Genomic DNA, 20491 nt, shown 5'->3' on the forward strand with positions numbered 1-20491 from the left:
CTGACATGACCAACATTTGTAGATACCCATAACTACTCTTAGTGTATAGGAAAGGAGCAACGCTCGAGGTGTCCCGTCTCTTACTCTCCAAGTATGGTGTGTGTATTCACCTCGGATCTGCTGCAGTCTCTGTCGTGTGTGTATGTGTGTGTGTGTGTGTGTATGTGTGTGTGTGTGTGTGTATGTGTGTGTGTGTGTGTGCGCGCGCGCGCGCACTATTTCCTCGTTACAATTTCCAATACAAAGTATGTTCTTCCTACTACTATACCGTTTTGATCTCATAAAATAGTTTTTGTCCATTTCGAAGTTTACTGTATATCAATTTGTATAGCTACAGTACATCATTTTACTTCGCATCTTTTATATCCAAGTGGTTTCTCCATTTGACGAAACTGGCTACTCTCTCTCTCTCTCTCTCTCTCCTTTGTCTTGTCACCTTTACATCTGCTCTTCCTCACCTCCCTTTGTCTTGTCATCCACGCTTCTGCTGTCTTTCTCTCCCCCTCCTCCTCCTCCTCCCGTCTTCTCAGCCACGCCTCTCCTGTCTTTCTCCCCCCCCTCCTCCGCCCCCCGTCTACCAGGCCTTAGTCTCCCCCTGTCCCAATGTCTGACAACACTTTTTGCAATACTTGTGTCAATATCTGTCATTTTATGATGGAAGTTTAAGTCAGCTCATTTATTTCTATCTATATATTTCGACTGCTAACTCCGGACCTCTTTAGTATAACGACTACAGTTAGCAGTCGAAATACGTAGGCAACCCGCATTCAGTCTTTTTCGCCTGCTCCGACTGTGGTATTGGTTATGATTTATATGATGTGTTACTACATTTTTCTTCATATATATATATATATATATATATATATATATATATATATAGAGAGAGAGAGAGAGAGAGAGAGAGACATTGTGACAGAAGCTATAAGCTAAACCGGTCAGGAATAAATTCGGCCCTAGATCCGTGTCTTACTCTTCCACCTTCCAAATATTATATATATATATATATATATATATATATATATATATATATATATATATATATATATATATATAATCAACGTCTATTGTATCTCTTCCCAGTTCCCTAAAAGTTCTTTTACCACCTCTATGGTTCTTCGACATGACTGTCTTGAAGGATAGAAGCGCTGGTTATCTGAGATGACACACCGAGACTCCTCCTCTTATCGGGGCCCCTTTCTCACTCCATCCTTTCCCCCCGAAAGTCCTCTATCTCTACCATATCCTGTACAATCCTCCCCCCAACCTCCATTCGCCTTCTTCACTCATTTCTCCTAAATGTTTTCTCAATCCATCTTGTTCCTCCCAATCCTCCCCCATGTGTATGGTTGCATCGTTGCTCCTGTCTCGTTAAGTAAATGAATTACTTAAAAAGATAAGTTTCGCTTCTTTATATTCCTTGTCTGCCTACCCCAACTTCAACCGCAACTCCCCTTCTCTCCCCCCCTCTCCCTCCTTCGACTGTAAACTTAACGTCGTTGCTTGTAACACGCTCGACGTCCCCCCACCCCCTTTCTTCAGCCCCTCGCCCCCCTCAGCTCCCCGTCCACACTGAACGACGTGGGGTGAGGTGTTGCGTGGAGGGAGAGGTGGACTTGGGTCTCGGTGCATGTGCACTGAGTCGGGAGGGAGGGAGGGAGGGAAGGAGGTGAAGGGGGATAGAGACTTACTGGCGGGGGGAGTGGGGTGGAGTGGAGTGGAGGTGAGTGGAGGAGGGGAAGCTTGCTTCGGCACCACAAGCATATCGCACGTCGCTCACTCACGCACTCCCTTGTCCATCATAGCGTTTTCTTCTAATGGTGGCACAAACGTGTGGGTGAGGGGCGTGCCCCCCTTTTTTCAAATTTAATTGAAACACTTAAAAGACCGTGCAGTACCCTTGTGTAATGTAACCGGAAGACTTCAAAGACCCTACGGCCTCACTTTTACAGTATAAAGAAACCCTGCGTACACCTACATTCTCTTTATGTCTACAAGTGACAGGAATTTGGTTAAAACTGCCCCTTTCCCTCCCTTTCTCCCAAATCCTAGCTATGCACCATTGCCATCGCCTTTTTTATTCCCTTTCTATGGAATATGTACCCCTCCCTCCATTTTAGCGATTTTCTTTAAAGACATTTGAACCCTGCATCAACACCGTCCTTCCACTCAATTTCCTTTCTTCCAGAGCCTCCAGATTTTTCTTCCCAGAGCTATGATCATGCATGTGCGGCACCCCATCCGCCCAACCCTTCCCCTCCAGGAGATCACCCACCTCCCCCTCTTCGACTAAGAACCCTCCTCACCTTCCCCTGCCTCCCGATCCCCGCCCCGTCACTTTCCCAAGGACCCCAGCAACGGCCCGGGAACCCTGCAGCAGCACAAGGTTCGTTCCACAAAGGCACCTCGGTGGGGTCACAGCCAAAGAGGCAGCAACGCCCAGGATTTCCAGGAACGGGCCTACCCATCAAAGGAACCTCAGTGGGTAGCCTTATCAAACCTCAACCCCACCCCCCTAACCCCGATACCAGGAAACCACCCCCACCCCCATCCCTCCAACCTACAGGTCCCAAGATCCTGACGAAACGCTTTACCCGGATCACGGGTCATCTCGAGAATCGGCACCGGGAACCTGAGGACCGGGCCCTAGGACGCACTCCTTGGAAGGGGGGGGGGGTCGTTTAGGAGTCACATCACGAGATGAGCACAATATATCCTCTACTTCATACGAGCCGTCCCCCTCCCCTCCCCTAACCTTCTGACACTAAATCCCCAGAAACAGAAAGATTTCTCCCAGAGGCTGTTGTTACTGTTGTTGTTGTTGGTGGTGGTAAGTCACAATGGACTGACGCTGGAACAACGATCGCCCTTCCGGATGCTGGCCAATGAGGTCCTCCAACCCAGATATGTTGCGTTCATGCCTGCACGTTGCCAGTACTGGTCTGTCAACAAGCGTTCGACGAACTGAAGTGGCTCACTCCAAAGCCGGGCCCAAGGACAGCTGCTGCTGCAGCAGGCTGACCGAAAGGGCGATCGGTGAGTGGCGAGGCTGAGTGCTGGGTGAGTGGATGCGCTGGGTGGGGCGGATGCTGCACGGCTGAGGGAAAATAGGACCTTTGGTACGATTCCATGGCTACGTAAGCCTAAGGTACGATTCCATGGCGAGGGTGTCAGTGGTACTTTATGTGGTACTGGAGTTGGATAGGGCGGGTGTTTGTTAGATGGCACGCGTATTTGTTACGTGGCACGACCGTTATGACCGTTATACGACCGTGTAACGGTCACACGAGTTCGATGGAGTGTGTGTTTCTTCGATGGCACGGGCGATAATGAGGTGATAAGGTTGTTTGTTGAGTGGTGCAGAAGCTAGGTGGTGGCAGATCAAAAGAGGCTAAGAACCTAGAAATTCGAGGTGGTCGTGGAGGGGACATAGGTGGCGGGCGCGGCGACAGCAGACCTCAAGTATCACCCACTGCAGATATCGTGGGTTGGCGCCAGGGGGCACTGCTCAGACCCTTACAGCACGACAACTGTCCCTCCTCCTCCCCCCCCCCCTATCTCCTCTTCCCTCCACTCCTGCATCCCTTCGATTCCCCCACAACGAAAGAAGGGGGGGGGGAGCGAGGAGGAGGAGAGGCGGGGTAGGAGAAGGGGGATCCCCATCTTATTCAACGCAGCTCGGCCTTTCTCTCTTCCTCAAGGCCATGCCAGAATAATTCTCTAAAGTTTGGGTTACAATGATTTATGCATGATGCCCACTTTATGCATTTCGTTCTGCCTTGAGAAACCGAGTCTATGATTTTGTGGGTTAAGGAGGACCTTGGACACCGGCTCAAGTCCCACTTGAAAGCCATCGTGCCAGCGTCCCCGGAAATACTCATGGGTTCTAAAGTTCATCGACAATTTCCCAGTGGCCGCTCATGGACAGTGACCAAGGACATCTGGTTGATTTTGCAACATTTCAACACGACACAAATGACCAGACATCTGCTAAGTGGTAAGAACGCGGCGACTGTGGCGCTATCTGTTAGCAGATGCGGATAACACTGCTGTCGTCGAACTAATGAATTTGGTCGTTATTTTCATTCCAAGGCTCTCGTGGCAGCCTGGATACAGAGCGAACAGTCACAAGGACAGATCCCGGACAGCGGGCAGCAAAAGGTGATACCATAATACCATACCAGGGTGACAAAAAAAAAAAGAGAATGAAAAAAAAAAAAAAAAGGGACAGACACCACACAAAAATAGGGTATGCTCGAGTGTAAAAGGTCGAAGATCACTAGAGGACCTTTACGTGAATAACTCGCCCGTTATTTCGTTAATGTCGATCTTATTAATGAGGAACAAAACTTTATCAATCTAAATCACAATTTGTATTTTATCGTTCCACACTTTGCCTATTGTCCTTACTTAAAAAGGATAATAGGCTTCTACAAAACAAAAAAGTCCATTTGTCACAAAAAGGACACATCTGCTAAAAGATGAATCCTTAGGAAGGGTGGCCAAGACTGAACGAAGTTGAAGAACATCAAGGAAGGCCGAAAGAAGGCCGCATAATCCGTCCTCTTTTTATTCAAACTCTTTCCAAGATCGTAACCTTTCTCAAGAAAGCAGCTGCCACGTGCCCTCCCCAACCAAGCAACCAACCCCGAACGCATTTCAACCCTTTCCCTCCCTCCACCCCACTGCCATCGCCCACCAAGGCCAAAGAATAAACAGCGCGAGTTTATTCCACTTCGGGGAAGAAAACAAACGACATGATGTCACGGGTGTTCACACCCGCAAATTCGATTTGTACATTCGTTCTGGGAGCTTTGGTGTCTCCCACGTGACCTATTATCGTCATTATCGTTTATTTCCAACTGCAATGACCTGTTCTCACCTAGACCTTGACCTAAGTGAGCCTAGACTCCCCTGGCATCGATGCACCTCCCCTTTAGCACTCCCCCCTCCCCCGCCCATCTATCTCGAAGTCAAAACACTGTCGATCCCAACACGGTGTACACTAAATATAGATTCACGCTCTCTGCATGACTGCGTAGGTGCGTGTCAAAGAGGCTAGATATACGGGGCTCAGAGAAAGAGAGAGAGAGAAAGAGTGAAATGGATGAAGAGGAGGATGTGGAAGAGAATGAAGAGGAGGATGAAGAGGAGAATGGAGAGGAGGAGGAGCAGGAGGAGAGAAAGTTACGCCACGAACTCGGTCGGGTGCTACTGCATTTATATTATTGACGCCACCCCTCCTCCTTCGGGACGTCAACCTAGAGCACAAAGGGCCACAGGCTGGAGGAGGCGGCGCCGAACACCTTACAACCTTGCCCTCTGCCGCCCACATTTGATTGTGGTACACACACACACACGCACACACACACACAAACGCGCACTCTCGCGCAGGACTGAAAAACATGATACTCTAAGCCAGGGGTTCTCAAACTTTTTTGGCTGCGACCCCCTACAAATTACTTCGATAGAGTCGCGACCCACTTCCCCAACAACAACGAATTTCTGACAATCACTATAACGCATTTCCTTGTCTCCGTGTATCTGCTTGCCTGTCTATGTATGCATGTATGTATGTATATATATATATATATATGTGTGTGCATGTAGTCTATGTACGTGCGCACGTATGTATGTATGTATGTATATATGCATGTACGTATGTAAGCTTGTATGGATCTCGATCTCGATCGCGACCCCTCAAAATTATTTCGCGACCCCTCTGGGGGTCGGGACCCCCACTTTGAGAACCTCTGCTCTAAGCTGCCACTCCAACTTTGGTAGGCCAGAATTGTGTGCGTGTGTGTGTGTGTGTGTGTGTGTGTGTGTGTGTGTGTGTGTGTGTGTGTGTGTGTGTGTGTGTGTGTGTGTGTGTGTGTGTGTGTGTGTGTGTGCGGGCGTGCGCGCGTGACCTCACAGCATTACCCATAGACATAGATCGGCCATATATGAGCTCTGAGCTTTTATCCGGGAGCATGATAGCTGTCGATCACGAGTACAACACGTGACTCAAGACCGTGGTGAATCACACACATACACACACGCACTTCATAGGAATATCCTACATAAGGTCAGAACATCACAATTGACAAAAGAACGTCGCATGTCGAAGATGGCGTCCTACCCCATATGCATTGGTCCTAGTCGCAGCTCACTATATTAACCTCTAACTTCCGTGTGTGTGTGTGTTTATTTCGTCTATTTGTCACTGCGTGATTTTATTCCACTCCGTGGCACACAATCATTTGCAAAATTTATAAAAAAAAAAACTAAACACGACCTCCCGCAGATATTATGGAGACAGGCACAATATGAACGCATAATAAATATATATACTTCGATTCTAACGTGTTCTTATCTCCAGGCTGGAATAAGAAAATTTAATCTATACACTTTAAATTTGTCTACTCAAAGTACAATTAATTCTCTTCGTGAGAAGAGAATTAATTCAAATCCATTGTAAATCCAGGGATTAACCAGGTATCCTACCCTTACCTTTCTCAAGATATGATTAATTGAATTAAACAAAAGTCAGTAAACGAAGTATTTTCACGTTTAGTCTAAATCCACATTGAAGCCTACATGACGTCATGTCGTATTCGGCCGCTTCTCAACGGTTGCGAGTCCATTTGAGTAAAATGATTTCGGTTACAATCTTTTGATTTTCGAATTTCCAACTGTACCTTTGCGCCGTACAACGAGATACCGAATGATAGAGAAGTGAAACTTCAACAAATGTTAGACACACTGTTGAAATGTTCTTGGGGGAGTTTAGAATAATGTAAACGAAGTTTTCTTCCAGCTACTTTAATTCACAACATTTGATGGCCCAGTGTGAAGCGAGTGTTAGGGTATAAATACAGACAAACGTTGTAGATTATGAATTAAGTTTTCGTCATCTCACTTACTCCTACATTTTGTCTAGACTCTTTTAGAAAATATTATTCACATCCACTTTTTCAATTTGTTCCAGAACCAACAACACTGACGTTACGTCACGCAACCTTCGGAGATTCCGAAAGATCAGACTAGGATACAAAGAGATTTGTACATACGGAGATTTGTACACAAAGACTTGGGGGGGGGGGTCCCACACCAAAGGAAGGCTTGGATATCCTGCCAGTCATCTCTCTCTCTCTCTCTCTCTATCCTCACATGACATGAACACTATACGGTCAAACAACAACGCACCTTTAAATCAGCCTTATGAGGCTTATTCATCAGCATAGCGACCCTACAGCACCTTCCCTCGGGAACAAAAGGGCTTAACTCCGTCCAAGTGCTCACGTGCGTGTCCATGCGTTCGCTACCTCGCTTGCTCTCGCTAGCTTGCTCACCACAACACAACAAATAGCCCATAACAACAAGCACGCTAGCATAGGCACAACAAAGAAGGAATCAGAATAACGAAAAACAAGCGTAAATAAATTAATGATCAAGTATTTCACAATTGAAGAGGATCGATAGCGTACAAAAACATGAAAGTTTAAATAATGTCGATCGTTGCCTACACAAGCGCGCACCTTGATCTGTTGTATAACATGGGACTCTACCTTGCAACACTACACACACAAATACGTGCTCCCCCCCCCCTCTCTCTCTCTCTCTCTCTCTCTCTCTCTCTCTCTCTCTCTCTCCCTCCAATCGAAAACAAACCATTTCCCGAAAAGGAACTATTGTGCAACGCGACCACAAGTGGAATCAAGGACGCCATTTTGATGAGGACGGTTAGTCTCGTTTCCTGGAAGTCTGACAAAAACGGAAAACCGTTGTCACAATAAAGAAAAGTGACAAACCCTCAAATATAAGTGTTTATTGTGTGTGTGTGTGTGTGTGTGTGTGTATGTGTGTGTGTGTGTGTGTGTGTGTGTGTGTGTGTGTGTGTGTGTGTGTGTGTGTGTGTGTTTTGTGAACGTGTGTAACCAAATGTAATAAAAAAAAATAAAAAAATGTCGACAGGCAGGGGACGGGGCTTGCTACTGACGTCACATCGCTCTGTCAGGGTCCGAAATCATTAGACGTCTGACCAATTCGTGACGTCGTCTGCGTAGATATTTCAATCAAATGGAGACACTTTGTTTACACTAAGGTCCGTGTTTTTCGAACATTACTAAAGCATTATTTTTTTTATTACATTAATACCCAAAATTAGGGACATCTTTCGACAGGAAATAAGTGTATATCATTAGTCAAACTGCCAAGACACAAGAACCGCCCATTTTTAACGACGAAACATTATATTACCGACTTTTTTTTTTATAATGTGAACAAGTGATAGAAATGCTTTAGTAACGTGTACACACACACACACACACACAAACACACACACGTATATATATACATATATATATTATATATATATACATATATTATATATGTATATATATACATATATATATTATAAATATATATTATATATATATATTATACATATATATATATATATATATATTCTTATATATATATACATTATATATTATATTCTATATATATATAATTATATATATATACAGTATATATATATTCTATATACATATACATTATATATATATATTCTATATATTACATTATATATATATATTCTATATATTACATTATATATATATATATTCTATATATATACATTATATATATATACATTATATATATACATATATACATTATATATATATACATATATACATTATATATACATATATACATTATATATATATATATACATTATATATATATATATATACATATATACATTATATATATATACTGTATATACATATATACATTATATGTATATATATATATATATATATATATATATATATATATATTATACACACACATATATGTATATAAAACGACCTGAGACAAGATCATTCTACTCACCTCAGCCCAGAAGCAGACGATGAGCGATCCGCCCGTGAGTATGATGGGGTAGAAGACGCTCATGAAGCTCGACGCCAGGGTCATGTCCATGTGGGACTGAAGACGACGACGACGACCAAGGGACACGGGCACACCAGGCAAAGCAAGGGCAGGGACGGCAAGGAGTAGAAGGGAGGTAGGCAAAGATGAAGGAGCAAGAGGAATGGAATAGGACAAGGAAGAAGAGAACGGGAGGAAGAAAGAAAAAAAAATAAGAGTAAGTATAAAAAAAGGAAAAGGTGGAGGAAGAAGAGGAAGAGAATAAAGATAGGAATGAAGAAGAGGTGGGACAGAAGGAAGAGGGACAGGATGAGGAGCAGGTAAGAGAAGGGTGGAAAAGAAAGAAGAAAATAACACATTAGTATTCCTCATTGGGGATGCCTGTCATATATCAACAATTAGAACCTTAATTTTACATAAAACTACATACTGCACACTCAATGAATGAATAAATGACTTGAATGATCAAACTGAAACTGTTCCTATCTACTTCCCCACAGTGACTTGCTCCTGTGCAGAACATATATAAATGAATAATTAAATAAATAAATAAATAAGAAATACACAAAACTGAGAGTTATTTGTACCTGCCCCCCTCTACCTCTCTCTCCCCCTCCCTATCTCTTCCCCCCCCTCTCTCTCTCTCTCTCTCCTCCCCCTCCCCCCCCCAAGAGAATTACTCGTTCGACAACTCACTGGCGACGAGAAGTAGGCACCCCGCAGAGTGGCGGCGACCAGGATGATGAAGTAGAGCATCTTCTGCGTGGTGACGTTGAGCGCCTGTCGGAGGGAGGGCGCCTTCATGCGCGCGTACTCGGCGCGAATGCACACGACGAGCTGCACGAAGGAGACCACGCCGATCAGGTAGAAGACGGTGGCGAACGAGATGAAGTAGGCGAAGTTGGGCTCTCTGCAAGTGTCGCCTTCGTACTGCACCTGCAGGAGGGAGACGGCCATAGGACATGAGCTGGGTGTTGGTACGTAAACAGAAATTCATAAACATAATGTATACTAAACATATAATAATTATATAAATATATAACTAATAAATATAATTGGTAAATATATTAATAAATAAATAATAAGTAAATATTATTGATATATGAATAACAATTGCATAACAATATTAAAAAACACAATTTTCGTTGGGTTTCAAGGCCTACTTTATCTGCCACTTGGCGATTTTATTCAGCTGAGGGAAATCCTCTGCACAGTAAAACCGGTTACGTTATTTACGTTTACATAAAAAATCTTCAACTCTTTTTGCAGTGGGGAGAGAAGCTGACGACAGCTATAATAAACGCCTAAATTAAAAGCGTCACGAATAATGTTAATGTAGTGTGTGTGATCTTGCCCCTTCGATCCCTCCCCCCCCCCCAAAAAAAAAAATAAATAAATCCTCCCTGTAGACATTTTTTTCCTTTGGTGTCTTGGCTTGGAACCCGTACAATGAATAACTGTCTGACATACTTGTTGAACAAAAGCCAGTTCACTTAAGACGAGGCGGTTGACACTGGTTTTATGTTCATAACTCGACCTTTCCCTCTCCTGCAGTGACGTCACCACGTTTCTTAACAAGCGACATGACGTCATGATGGCTACGTGCCGACTAATCTTTGTTCATCTTGATCTTCGTCTTGTGACTAAGTATATATAAGTATTTATTCTAGATAGGCATTAAACAAACAAGAGAAAGACAAAATACATAAATAAAAAATAATTTATCAAATTATCTTCCAAGTCCCTTATGAAATGTATAAAATAAATAAATAATAAACAAATAAATAAAAATCTGTCAACACCGCGTTTATCGTCGTAATCTCAAAGTGTAAAAACTAATAACTCATGTTCCCAAAACCGACTTTTCCTTATCTCACATAAACTCAAAATCATGACCCTATTTTTTAATATATACGTCTTACACTGGATAGGACCTACACGCTTCCCTTGTACCTGATAGATAAATTAATTTAAATACAATAATGACCTCACCCACTCAACCTCCATTGACCACAAAGTCACGAGTATGATCACAGTGTCGGGACTAACGCCTCCAAGCTAGTTCTCACACTCACTTAACCTCCCTTCCCATTCCCTCTTGCCTCTAATCGACACACGCCTCCCTGGGTTGGGTTGGGTTAGGTTAGGACTGGTTAGGTCTGATTAGATCTGGTTAGGTTAGGTTAAGTTAGATTAGGTCTGGTTAGGTTGGGTAAGGTTACGTCTGGTTAATGTGGGTTAGGTCAGGTTAGGTCAATGGTTCTCAAACTTTTCCACCTAACGAAACCCTTTCCCATTTGCTAGTACTCGGTGGAACCCCAAACAACCTTTCGGCGGAACCCTCAACAACCCTCTCACCAAATATAGATGGATCCACCCCCATATTGATTGAACTTTCCCCAACACACACACACAACTAAATAAAAGTGCATAGTTTAGTACAGTACTCAGCATCACAATTCTGACTTTTTTGAGACTTAAAAAGATTCAAGACTAACCGTCACCAACACGCACAGTATATAGTCGTACACACGTACAGTCACTCCCTCTCTCTCTACTCAAATGCAAAATATTTCATCACTTTCATATCTTATCTTATTCATTCCTGTTCATATAAATGAATAATTATAATTTTTTGCCACGGAACCCTTGAAAGGCCTTCACGGAACCCTGGGGTTCCGCGGAACCCACTTTGAGAACCACTGGGTTAGGTTATGTCTGGTTATGTTATGTTAGGTAAGGTTACGTCTAGTTAGGTTAGGTTAGGTTAATTAAATCATGGTAGATTTGGTTTAGTTATGTAGTTTACGTAAGCTGCTTATGCTAGGTTGTAGCTCTGGCTGCTCATTTCTCAGGGAGCGCGTACGCAATGGCGATAAAAAAAAAAAAACGATCACCCCAGTGTTCCCCTTACCGGACAGAAGCAGGTGCCGTTGAGACACTCGCCCCGCCCGGAGCAGTTGGCTGAGCAGGTGGCGTTAGAGGCGGTCATCCTCTCGTAGAGCGTTCGGAGGGATGAATAGAGGACGTGCGACAGGCTGGCGGCGGCGGTAGGAGCCGCGTCGCCGCCGGACCCCGCGAGGGACGGGACGAGGGCCGGCCCGGGGAACTCAGTCGAGGACAAGGAAAGACCAAGGCTGCTGCTGCTGCTGCTGATACTGCTTCCGGAGGCTGCTGTGGCGCCCAGACCGGACAAGCTGGAGGCTGCGGTTGTGGCTGCTGTGGCTGCGACGCTGGGCACCGGGTGGGAGACGGCCCCGACGCCCCCGAAGTGCGAGTCTACCATGGCGACGCCCCTCGGACAGGCACCTCTAGCTGCTGCAGGATACGAGAGTCCTCTGCAACCATCTGGAAAGAGACGGGCGACAATGAGCTAAAGGACTCGGGAAGGTCGTGTGATTTGTGGGATGGTTGCCGTGAAGCCTGGAGCTTTTGGTATAGGAAATGCTCAAACGCGGGTACCCACTCTTCGTGGCCCCAGAGTACGAAAAGAAACGACACCTGAGAAAAAAATAGAGTTAATTTGCAAGACCGGAGAGACGGAAATAGAAGCGAGGAACCTATAAATACCCCAAAGTTATTTTCCTTCAGTCTGAAAATATTTCCTTCTCTACGGTGCGTCCCCGCTACCTTGTTCTTGCTTTGGTATTCTTCTCATCTCGCACATCGTTATTACTAGTTCTTGCAACTCTCCTTCACTGTCTCCCATCACAACGGTACACCGTCCCATAATTTCCACTCAACTCCTACCCTGACGACCCACTTTACATCAAAAACTTCTCCAATAACACACACACAAATATATATATATATATATATATATATATACATATATATATATACATATATATATATACATATATATACATATATATACATATATATACATATATACATATACATATATATATACATATATACATATATATACATATATATATATACAATATATACATATATATACAATATATACATATATATATATATACATACGTACACACAAAAACTGGCCTTGAGCACGGGGTGAGATTAGAGATACCAAGAAGGCGTTTCTTTGTGATAAAAGGCTGAGAGCGGAGCACCACATCTGACAACGACGCAGTTCCCTCATGACGTGACCCTTTCTCAGCATGAGATTGCGTGAGGTGGACCACCCCACCACCACAACCCACGCCCCTCCTCTTGTCGGTGCACGTGTGGCGCCCAGCGGAGCCACAGGTAAATTGGAGGGGGTGATTGGGGCAGGAGGAGGTGCCTCTCACTTGCCACTAAGCGCTGGTGCATTAGAATAACTATACTAGTTTAACTAGCGTCCGTCCCTGGGATTTTGCCATTCATGGACCTCACGTTGCTGCAATATCTTGGTCTTAATTGCATCTGTGTGGAGGTTGCAGTGAGCGCTCGTTCTCAACAGCCAATCACACGTAAATTCAACGAAAACAATTTAAAAATAAAGTATGTAATGTAGACCGTAATATACGCAACATATACGAAACTAGAAAATACATCCAGCAAGTACACTAAGAAATAATACATAAATCAATAAACTACACAGAAATGTGCATAATATAAAAATAAATAAGATAATAAAAACAAAGATTACAAAAATGGATCAAGTCTCAAGATACATACAGTAAAAGGAAAAGGAACAATCAAGAAGTCTGGTTTGAAAAATACAAGAAACAAATCTAATGATAGCACAAGGGCTTAAACGATAAGGAAAGACAAAATGAAAATATCAAAGACAAGGAAAACGTGGAAAAAGTGCAAATCCCTCAAGATGACCTAGCCATAAAAAGCACAGGAAAAAATCTTAAGCATATCAGAGATACCGTCCTGTATACAAAATGCTTGAGATGACCTAGCCATAAAAAGCACAGGAAAAAATCTAAGCATATCAGAGATACCGTCCTGTATACAAAATGCTTCTGTGTGTGTGTGTGTGTGTGTGTGTGTGTGTGTGTGTGTGTGTGTGTGTGTGTGTGTGTGCGTACGTGTGTGTGTGCGTACGTGTGTATGTACGTGTGTGTGTATACGTGTGTATGTACGTGTGTGTGTACGTGCGTGCGTGTGTGTGTGTGCGTGTGTGTACGCGCGTGTGTGAACCTGGAGTAGACATGCCCCCAAAACAGGAAATTTCAATTATCCAAGATGAAATAACTACTCTGAGAAATAAAAAATTGCGTTACGAAAAAAAATCGACCTGTTTCATGATCTGGCGAGCAAAAAGTTAAACATACGAGAAAAACAACAACGATGATCTAATACAAAAAAAAAGATCTACCTGTTTCACGATCTGGCGAGCTAAAACAAACATGCGAGACAAAAAACAACGATGATCTAAAAAAAAAATTCAAAATAACACACAAAGGCAAAATGCACACAACTAAAAGACACTGATCAACAAATCGATACGTGTGTGCGTGTGCGTGTGTGTGTGTGTGTGTGTGTGTGTGTGTGTGTGTGTGTGTGTGTGTGTGTTTGTGCGCGCGCGCGTGCGTGTATAACACGCACCGTTATACATTAATAAAATAAATGGCAGCTCCTTACCACATGATAAACGACTTAATGACGAATATGTCGCAGAAACACAAGAGCAATTAAGCATACCACCACATAAAACACGTTGAACGCATTTCCAAGCGCAAAAGGAGAGAGCTAAGACCAAACACATTACAAGCAATGGTGAGCATCATATGAAAGAAAAACACTTATATAAACATGTAGAAAAAAGACACACAAAAGAAGCAACAAGTTTCATTTTCAAGTGCCTACTGGTTTGAGAAAACAGTAAAAGCTTAATCAAAATACATATATTTATACTGCGTGTATGTGTACACACACACACACATATATATATATAAACACACACACACACATAAAACAATCCCCATCCAAAAATAAACGGCTGAATAAATAGATTAATAAATAAAAATAAATAAATAAAATAACAACACATATTCATAACCAACATTTCCCGACCAACTCATTCTTGTCCTCGCGGAAGTAAAACCACCCTGAGCACTCTTTCCATCAACTAGTCTTTAACGTTTCCCAGTCCAAAATATCTTAAAGTATTCTGGAGAATACTTAGAACAGAACACACAAAAAGATCAACGAGACAAACATAAACCTTAATCATTCAGATAGGAAAGATGAGATTAGCAGTTAACCTTGTCCCAGTCGTTTACAGACAAGCGACTACAAGATGTGCAGCGTTACAAATCAGCTGGTGCGTGGCGAGCTGTGCCTACTGTAGAGGAACAACCTGAAGAGGAGAACGTGGGAGGGTTCTTCCTCAAGAAGGATACTTCCACCAGGAGACTCTCATCTCTGGCGGGCGACGGGAAGAGAGTAACAGCCCTAATCTTCAAACTAAGGGGGATTTTTTTCCTGTTTCCCTTGTGATACAGGTTGGTAGCCTTGATTATGTACTAGTACGATACTATTGGTACGCCTGGATAGTAAAAGTGGATAGTGATATTATATTAGTTAACAGTTCAACATTACCTCTACTGAAGAAGTTGCACAATAAAATAGAGGAATTAATAAATTAATTAATTAATTAATGAAGCGTATTACTCCATCTAGTGAAGCGACAAGCAGGGATACCAACATATCTAACTCATACAGGAAAAAAAAAATCCCCGTTACTTGTCAGAGCAAGGCTGTGAGCATCAGTCGTGAGACCCATCGGGTGCCCGACGCCTTAGGCTTAGTGCAGACGACGATGACGTTCAGGTCGTGATTGCTCGGGCCGTATTCCGAGACATGTAGGGCTACTGAACCCGCAATCAACGGCGTCATCGCGCACACTACGCCATCGGGCACCCAACGGAAGCTGACCTAAGCAGAACCAATGCAGTACGCGACAGCAGTACTATATGCATGATACGAGAGAGAGAAAGAGAAAGAGAAAGAGAGGATCGACTACTACACTGTAGACTACGCAAGGACACAAGAGAGAGAGAACCACGAAGCTCCTTACACAACTCTCTTGAAGGTGTTGATGACGCGGCACTGTCCTTCGCCTTTTGCAACTCCTTCCTTCCTTTCCTCCTTTCCTTTAACCTGTGGACAGAAAAAGGACACGGGCGCACGTTAATCCCTTGATGCTGCTGCTGCTGTAAGATCAAGTCCGTACAAGACATCAATGAACAACTACAAACGAGACGAGAAGTTTAACATTATGTAGCTCTTCATGAATATGTATATATATATATATATATATATATATATATATATATATATATATATATATATATATATATATATATATATATATATATATTCACAATTTCCGACAATCGCCCCGGGGTTCGAACCGGGGTCTTGCTCATAGGCGACTTTCGGAAATTATGTGAATGATATGCGCTGTTATTAGCGATTCTCTTTAGGTGTGTGTGTATATACATACACACACACACACACACATATATATATATCATACCACAATCTGTTACTCCCAATCTCCACCCCTTTCCATACGGGTGGCACATTTCTTTATTGTTTGTCGTCACGTGATTTCAGTCATCACCATGGCAACGGCGTCACAGTTCCAAAAGGTGCCATTGTCCCTCACGATTAATCCCTTCGGTACCGGGCGCCACGTTTGCTTTCATTCATTCCTATTTCGTCGGTCACCATGGCAACACAACACAACACAACCCCGGTAACAAAGTCCTCTCTGAACGCGGAAGGCGCCGAAGTGACCAGCACCCGAGCGGCGGTATGGCACTAAGAATGCCAGTTCCGCAAACCATAGCAACGGCGCTGCGTAAGCCAGTAACAAACTAGTTGCTACTGGACCCGGACTCCAGACAATTGACACATCAGTGACCTCAGTGTTGTCGTTTTCCAAACCCACCTTTACATTTTCTTGTCAGCAATTCATCACAACAGAACATAAAACATAACACAAGAATGAAGGAGTCTGCAAGAGACCATTAAGTCTGCACTAGGTAGTTCCATGTCCATGACCATCTATCATCCCTATCCATAAAATTATCTCGTCCTCTCTTAAAACTGACTAGAAGCTTCACAAAGTGGATCCAATCCTTTGGAACCACACGAAGATAACCATCATCATGACCAATTGGGTGCCAGTTTGGTGTTACTTGCGGCGGAGGGTGCCAAGGTCACCCAACAGAAGACCAGGAAACCAGAAACTTGGTCTCGGCTTCAAGTCCCTCCTGATGCTCGCTCGCTTCTCCCTTCGGCCCTCTTCGTCCTCCTCCCTCCCCGCTTTCTCCTCCTCTACGTCTTCTTTCTCTTCTTCCTCTTCTTCATCCTCCTCTTCCTCCTCCTATTTCTCCACCTCCTCCTCCTCTTTCTCCTCCTCATCTTTTTTCTCTTCCTCTACCTCTTTCTCCTTTTCCTCTTCCTCCTCCTCCTTCTCACCTTCCTCCTCCTATTTCTCCACTCCTCATCCTCTTTCTCCTCTTCGTCTTCTTTCTCCTATTCCTCTTCCTATTTCTCCTCCTCTTCCTCTTCCTATTTCTCCACCTCCTCCTCCTCCCCTTTCTCCTCTTTCTCGTCTTCTTTCACCTCTTCCTCTTTTTCCTCCTCGTCTTCCACCTCTTCCTCTTCCTGTTATCAAACCGTGACCAAGAAAGAGACCACCCCCATTAATACTACACAGACAAAAGTCCAACTTTTCTTCCCAAGGAGAGCCCAGGGACCAATACACGTTCTTTATGTCGCTTCTGCAATGAATGAAACTCGAGGCAACAATTATCATTTTCCTTTTCCACAGAGGTTAGAACTTCACCTACATCAGCGATTTCTTTTCTTTTCTTTTTCGTGTTAAATACAAACTATCTTGTCCTGACGTGGATGACAGGGGGTAGTGGGAGGGGGGAAGGGTAGTGGGAGGGGGAGGGGGGAAGGGTAGTGGGAGGGGGAAAGAGGGAGGGGTAGTGGGAGGAGGAGAGGGGGAAGGAAAGGGGGGAGGGTAGTCTGAGGTGGGGAAGGGTAGTGGGAGGGGGAAAGGGGAAAGGATAGTGAGAGGGGGAGGGGGAAAGGGGAAAGGATAGTGAGAGGGGGAGGGGGAAAGGTAGTAGGAGGGGGAAATGGAGGGGTAATGGGAGGGGGAAGAGGAGGGGGAGAGGGAAGGGTAGTGGGAGGGGAAGGTGGGTAGTGGTAGTGGGAGGAGGGTAGTGGGAGTGGGAGTGGGAAGAGGGTAGTGGGAGTGGGAGGTGGGAGCTTGACCCTGAAGGGGGGTTTAGATCGATCCATCAAGATTGCCTTAACACCGGAACAAAGCGGAGACTCGTTGCACATGCACGCCCCCGAACTTCGCCGTGCACTCACCAGATGGCAGTGACAAACTACGTCCAGCAAACGCCTTCTCATCTTCCTCCCGCGGGTTGCACAACCTGTGCAACTCTCGACACCTCTCGCAGGTGGGATGGGTGGGGTACCCACATCACACATTCTTCTGCCAAGGAATGCCTGAGGCCTTGGCGTTCTCTCGGCAAAGGAGGCAGACATTGCAACCACTTGAGCCTTGTTCGTTCTGTTGCCACGCTGCGCAAGCGCATACACACACACACACACAAATAACCTCTAAATTCAACCTCTTCCCGATGACTGTTATCGTTCTTATTATTATCGTTCTGGCTATCTTATCCATGGCAGCGCCTTGGTTGCGAACGGGGTTCATACATCCCTTTCGTGCCAGGTGGCTCTCGTCCCTCTATTCTGTGTTTCGTCAGATGATTAAATCAATCTATGTGGCAACTCTCCCTCCCCTCACTACCAAAGAGGTCAACCCAATAACGACCAACCATGCTATGTAATGATCAATCAATATACATTTATATATATATATATATATATATATATATATATATATATATATATATATATAATTATATATAATTAACACAGACGCTGTCACCTGACCATGCACGCTGTGCAAGAGACATGCACGGAGACCATTTCGCTAAGATACCGCACTATTCCTATTTGTCTTGGCACACGCCAGACTATTCTATTCAAAGGGAGGCAAGCGCCCTGTCCAGACGTCCACGAACACAACAGATGCAAAGGGAGTCGATTCACGTCACAACACAAAAGCCTCAGCCGCGTGTATTTATAACGAAGACAACCGCAGCTAAACCGTAACAGCCCCCCTCCCCCCCCAAACCAACTCGCCATGCAGCTGGCTGGCAGTGCAGCTGAACTGCGAGAGGTGGGGGGGAAAGGGGGAGAGAGGAGGGGGGGGGGAAGATGCCGCCACCTGGGAAGATACCATTGGGAAATCGAATGAGCGAGAGGCAGAAGAATACGACAACGGTGTTCCACACCGTCGGTTTATCTTAACCAGGCGAAAAAATCGTCACAAAACAAAAAACAATTCAGTTACGTCCACTGACGTAACCAACCTTGACGAAGGATAGAAATTCCCACGAAGAGAGAGAAAAAAAGGAAATGATTATGTGAAATGGAATTCAATAACATCTATGAATTGCATATTAGCTATTGGGTAACGTTAGAAAATAAAATGCATACGTGACTAGCATAATGACACCACACACGCACTTTCAAACAACGACCAGCGGAGGAGGGGGGAGGAAGGAGGGGGGGACGTGATGGAGGAGGGGGGAGTGGGGAGGGGGGAAGTGAATGGAGAAAGGGGGATGTAATGAGTCACACGTAACACGCATGAACGCACACACACACACACACACACACACACACACACACACACACACACACACTCGATGGCGCGATGGTACCGTTCGCGGCCGCCACTACGGCGGTCCGGGTTCGAATCCCGCCCAGGGCTGACAATTTCAGTATCTCTGCGCTGCGAGTCGTTACTCCAACTCTCGTGGGTGGGAAGGTGTGGGTGGGTGTGCGTGTAAGATCACAGCATTACCCATAGATCGGTCATATACAAGCTCTGAGCTCTCCTCCGGGAGGGAAATATCTGTCGATCACGAGTCCAACACGTGGTCCAAGACCATGGTGAATCACACACGTATCCGTATAGAACTACAAGTTAGGCTTTATGGGACTAATCACAGTTCCGAGTACTTGTTTATTGTACAATGCTTCGTTGGTTACATCACATAGATAACAACGTCCAAACTTATTGACCTTTGGCACTAAGTATTGCATCAGTTTGTGCTTAACAAAACACTTGGTCAGGTGACGCTTAGGGTAGCGAGGGCTCTTTCGACACCGGAATGTCCTGTTTGAGGGTGAGAGGGCTGTGATGAGTTTCATGGCGTGAATACAATGCAAATTAATACATGCGAGGATACAACCAGACAATCTTCCTCAACCCCGTGGAAACATCCTCTTGGTTGTGAAGGGTGTGACTACACGTGACCGCGGGCCCTTCATGATCACTTGCTCTTTCGAAGGCCTGTAACATGCTCCAATAGCAAGTGCATTTTCTTTTTTATTTTCGATATTTCACTGATTATTAAAACTCCGAAAGTTTCATTAAAACTAAAACATCAGCGACTGAAAGGAGATGAGAGATTCTTATATGTGATTACACAACGTCGTCAAATAATTATATCAATTTGTGTGTGGATAATAACAAGCCATGTTATTG

At 44.3% G+C, this 20491-nt stretch overlaps 1 protein-coding gene across 8 annotated transcripts in view; it reads right to left on the reverse strand.

Annotated features, from left to right (window-relative positions):
• LOC143039006 (uncharacterized) overlaps nucleotides 1-20491 on the reverse strand; it is a 117993-nt gene that overhangs the window by 66201 nt on the left and 31301 nt on the right. For 5 of the 8 annotated variants that reach the window (XM_076208865.1, XM_076208872.1, XM_076208860.1 and 2 more), the window contains 3 exons: nucleotides 11834-12267; nucleotides 9616-9855; nucleotides 8881-8976 (listed from right to left, as the gene is read on the reverse strand). In XM_076208865.1, coding sequence (XP_076064980.1) covers nucleotides 8881-8976; nucleotides 9616-9855; nucleotides 11834-12205 — 708 coding nt within the window. In that variant the 5' untranslated portion in view covers nucleotides 12206-12267. Of the gene's footprint in view, nucleotides 1-8880; nucleotides 8977-9615; nucleotides 9856-11833; nucleotides 12268-15907; nucleotides 15991-20491 lie in introns of all 8 variants that reach the window. The other 3 variants (XM_076208868.1, XM_076208882.1, XM_076208855.1) reach the window with 1 other exon arrangement.

This window comes from Oratosquilla oratoria, chromosome 2, assembly GCF_046742065.1.
Source record: "Oratosquilla oratoria isolate Oo_2021 chromosome 2, ASM4674206v1, whole genome shotgun sequence".
NCBI classification, from domain to species: domain Eukaryota; kingdom Metazoa; phylum Arthropoda; class Malacostraca; order Stomatopoda; family Squillidae; genus Oratosquilla; species Oratosquilla oratoria.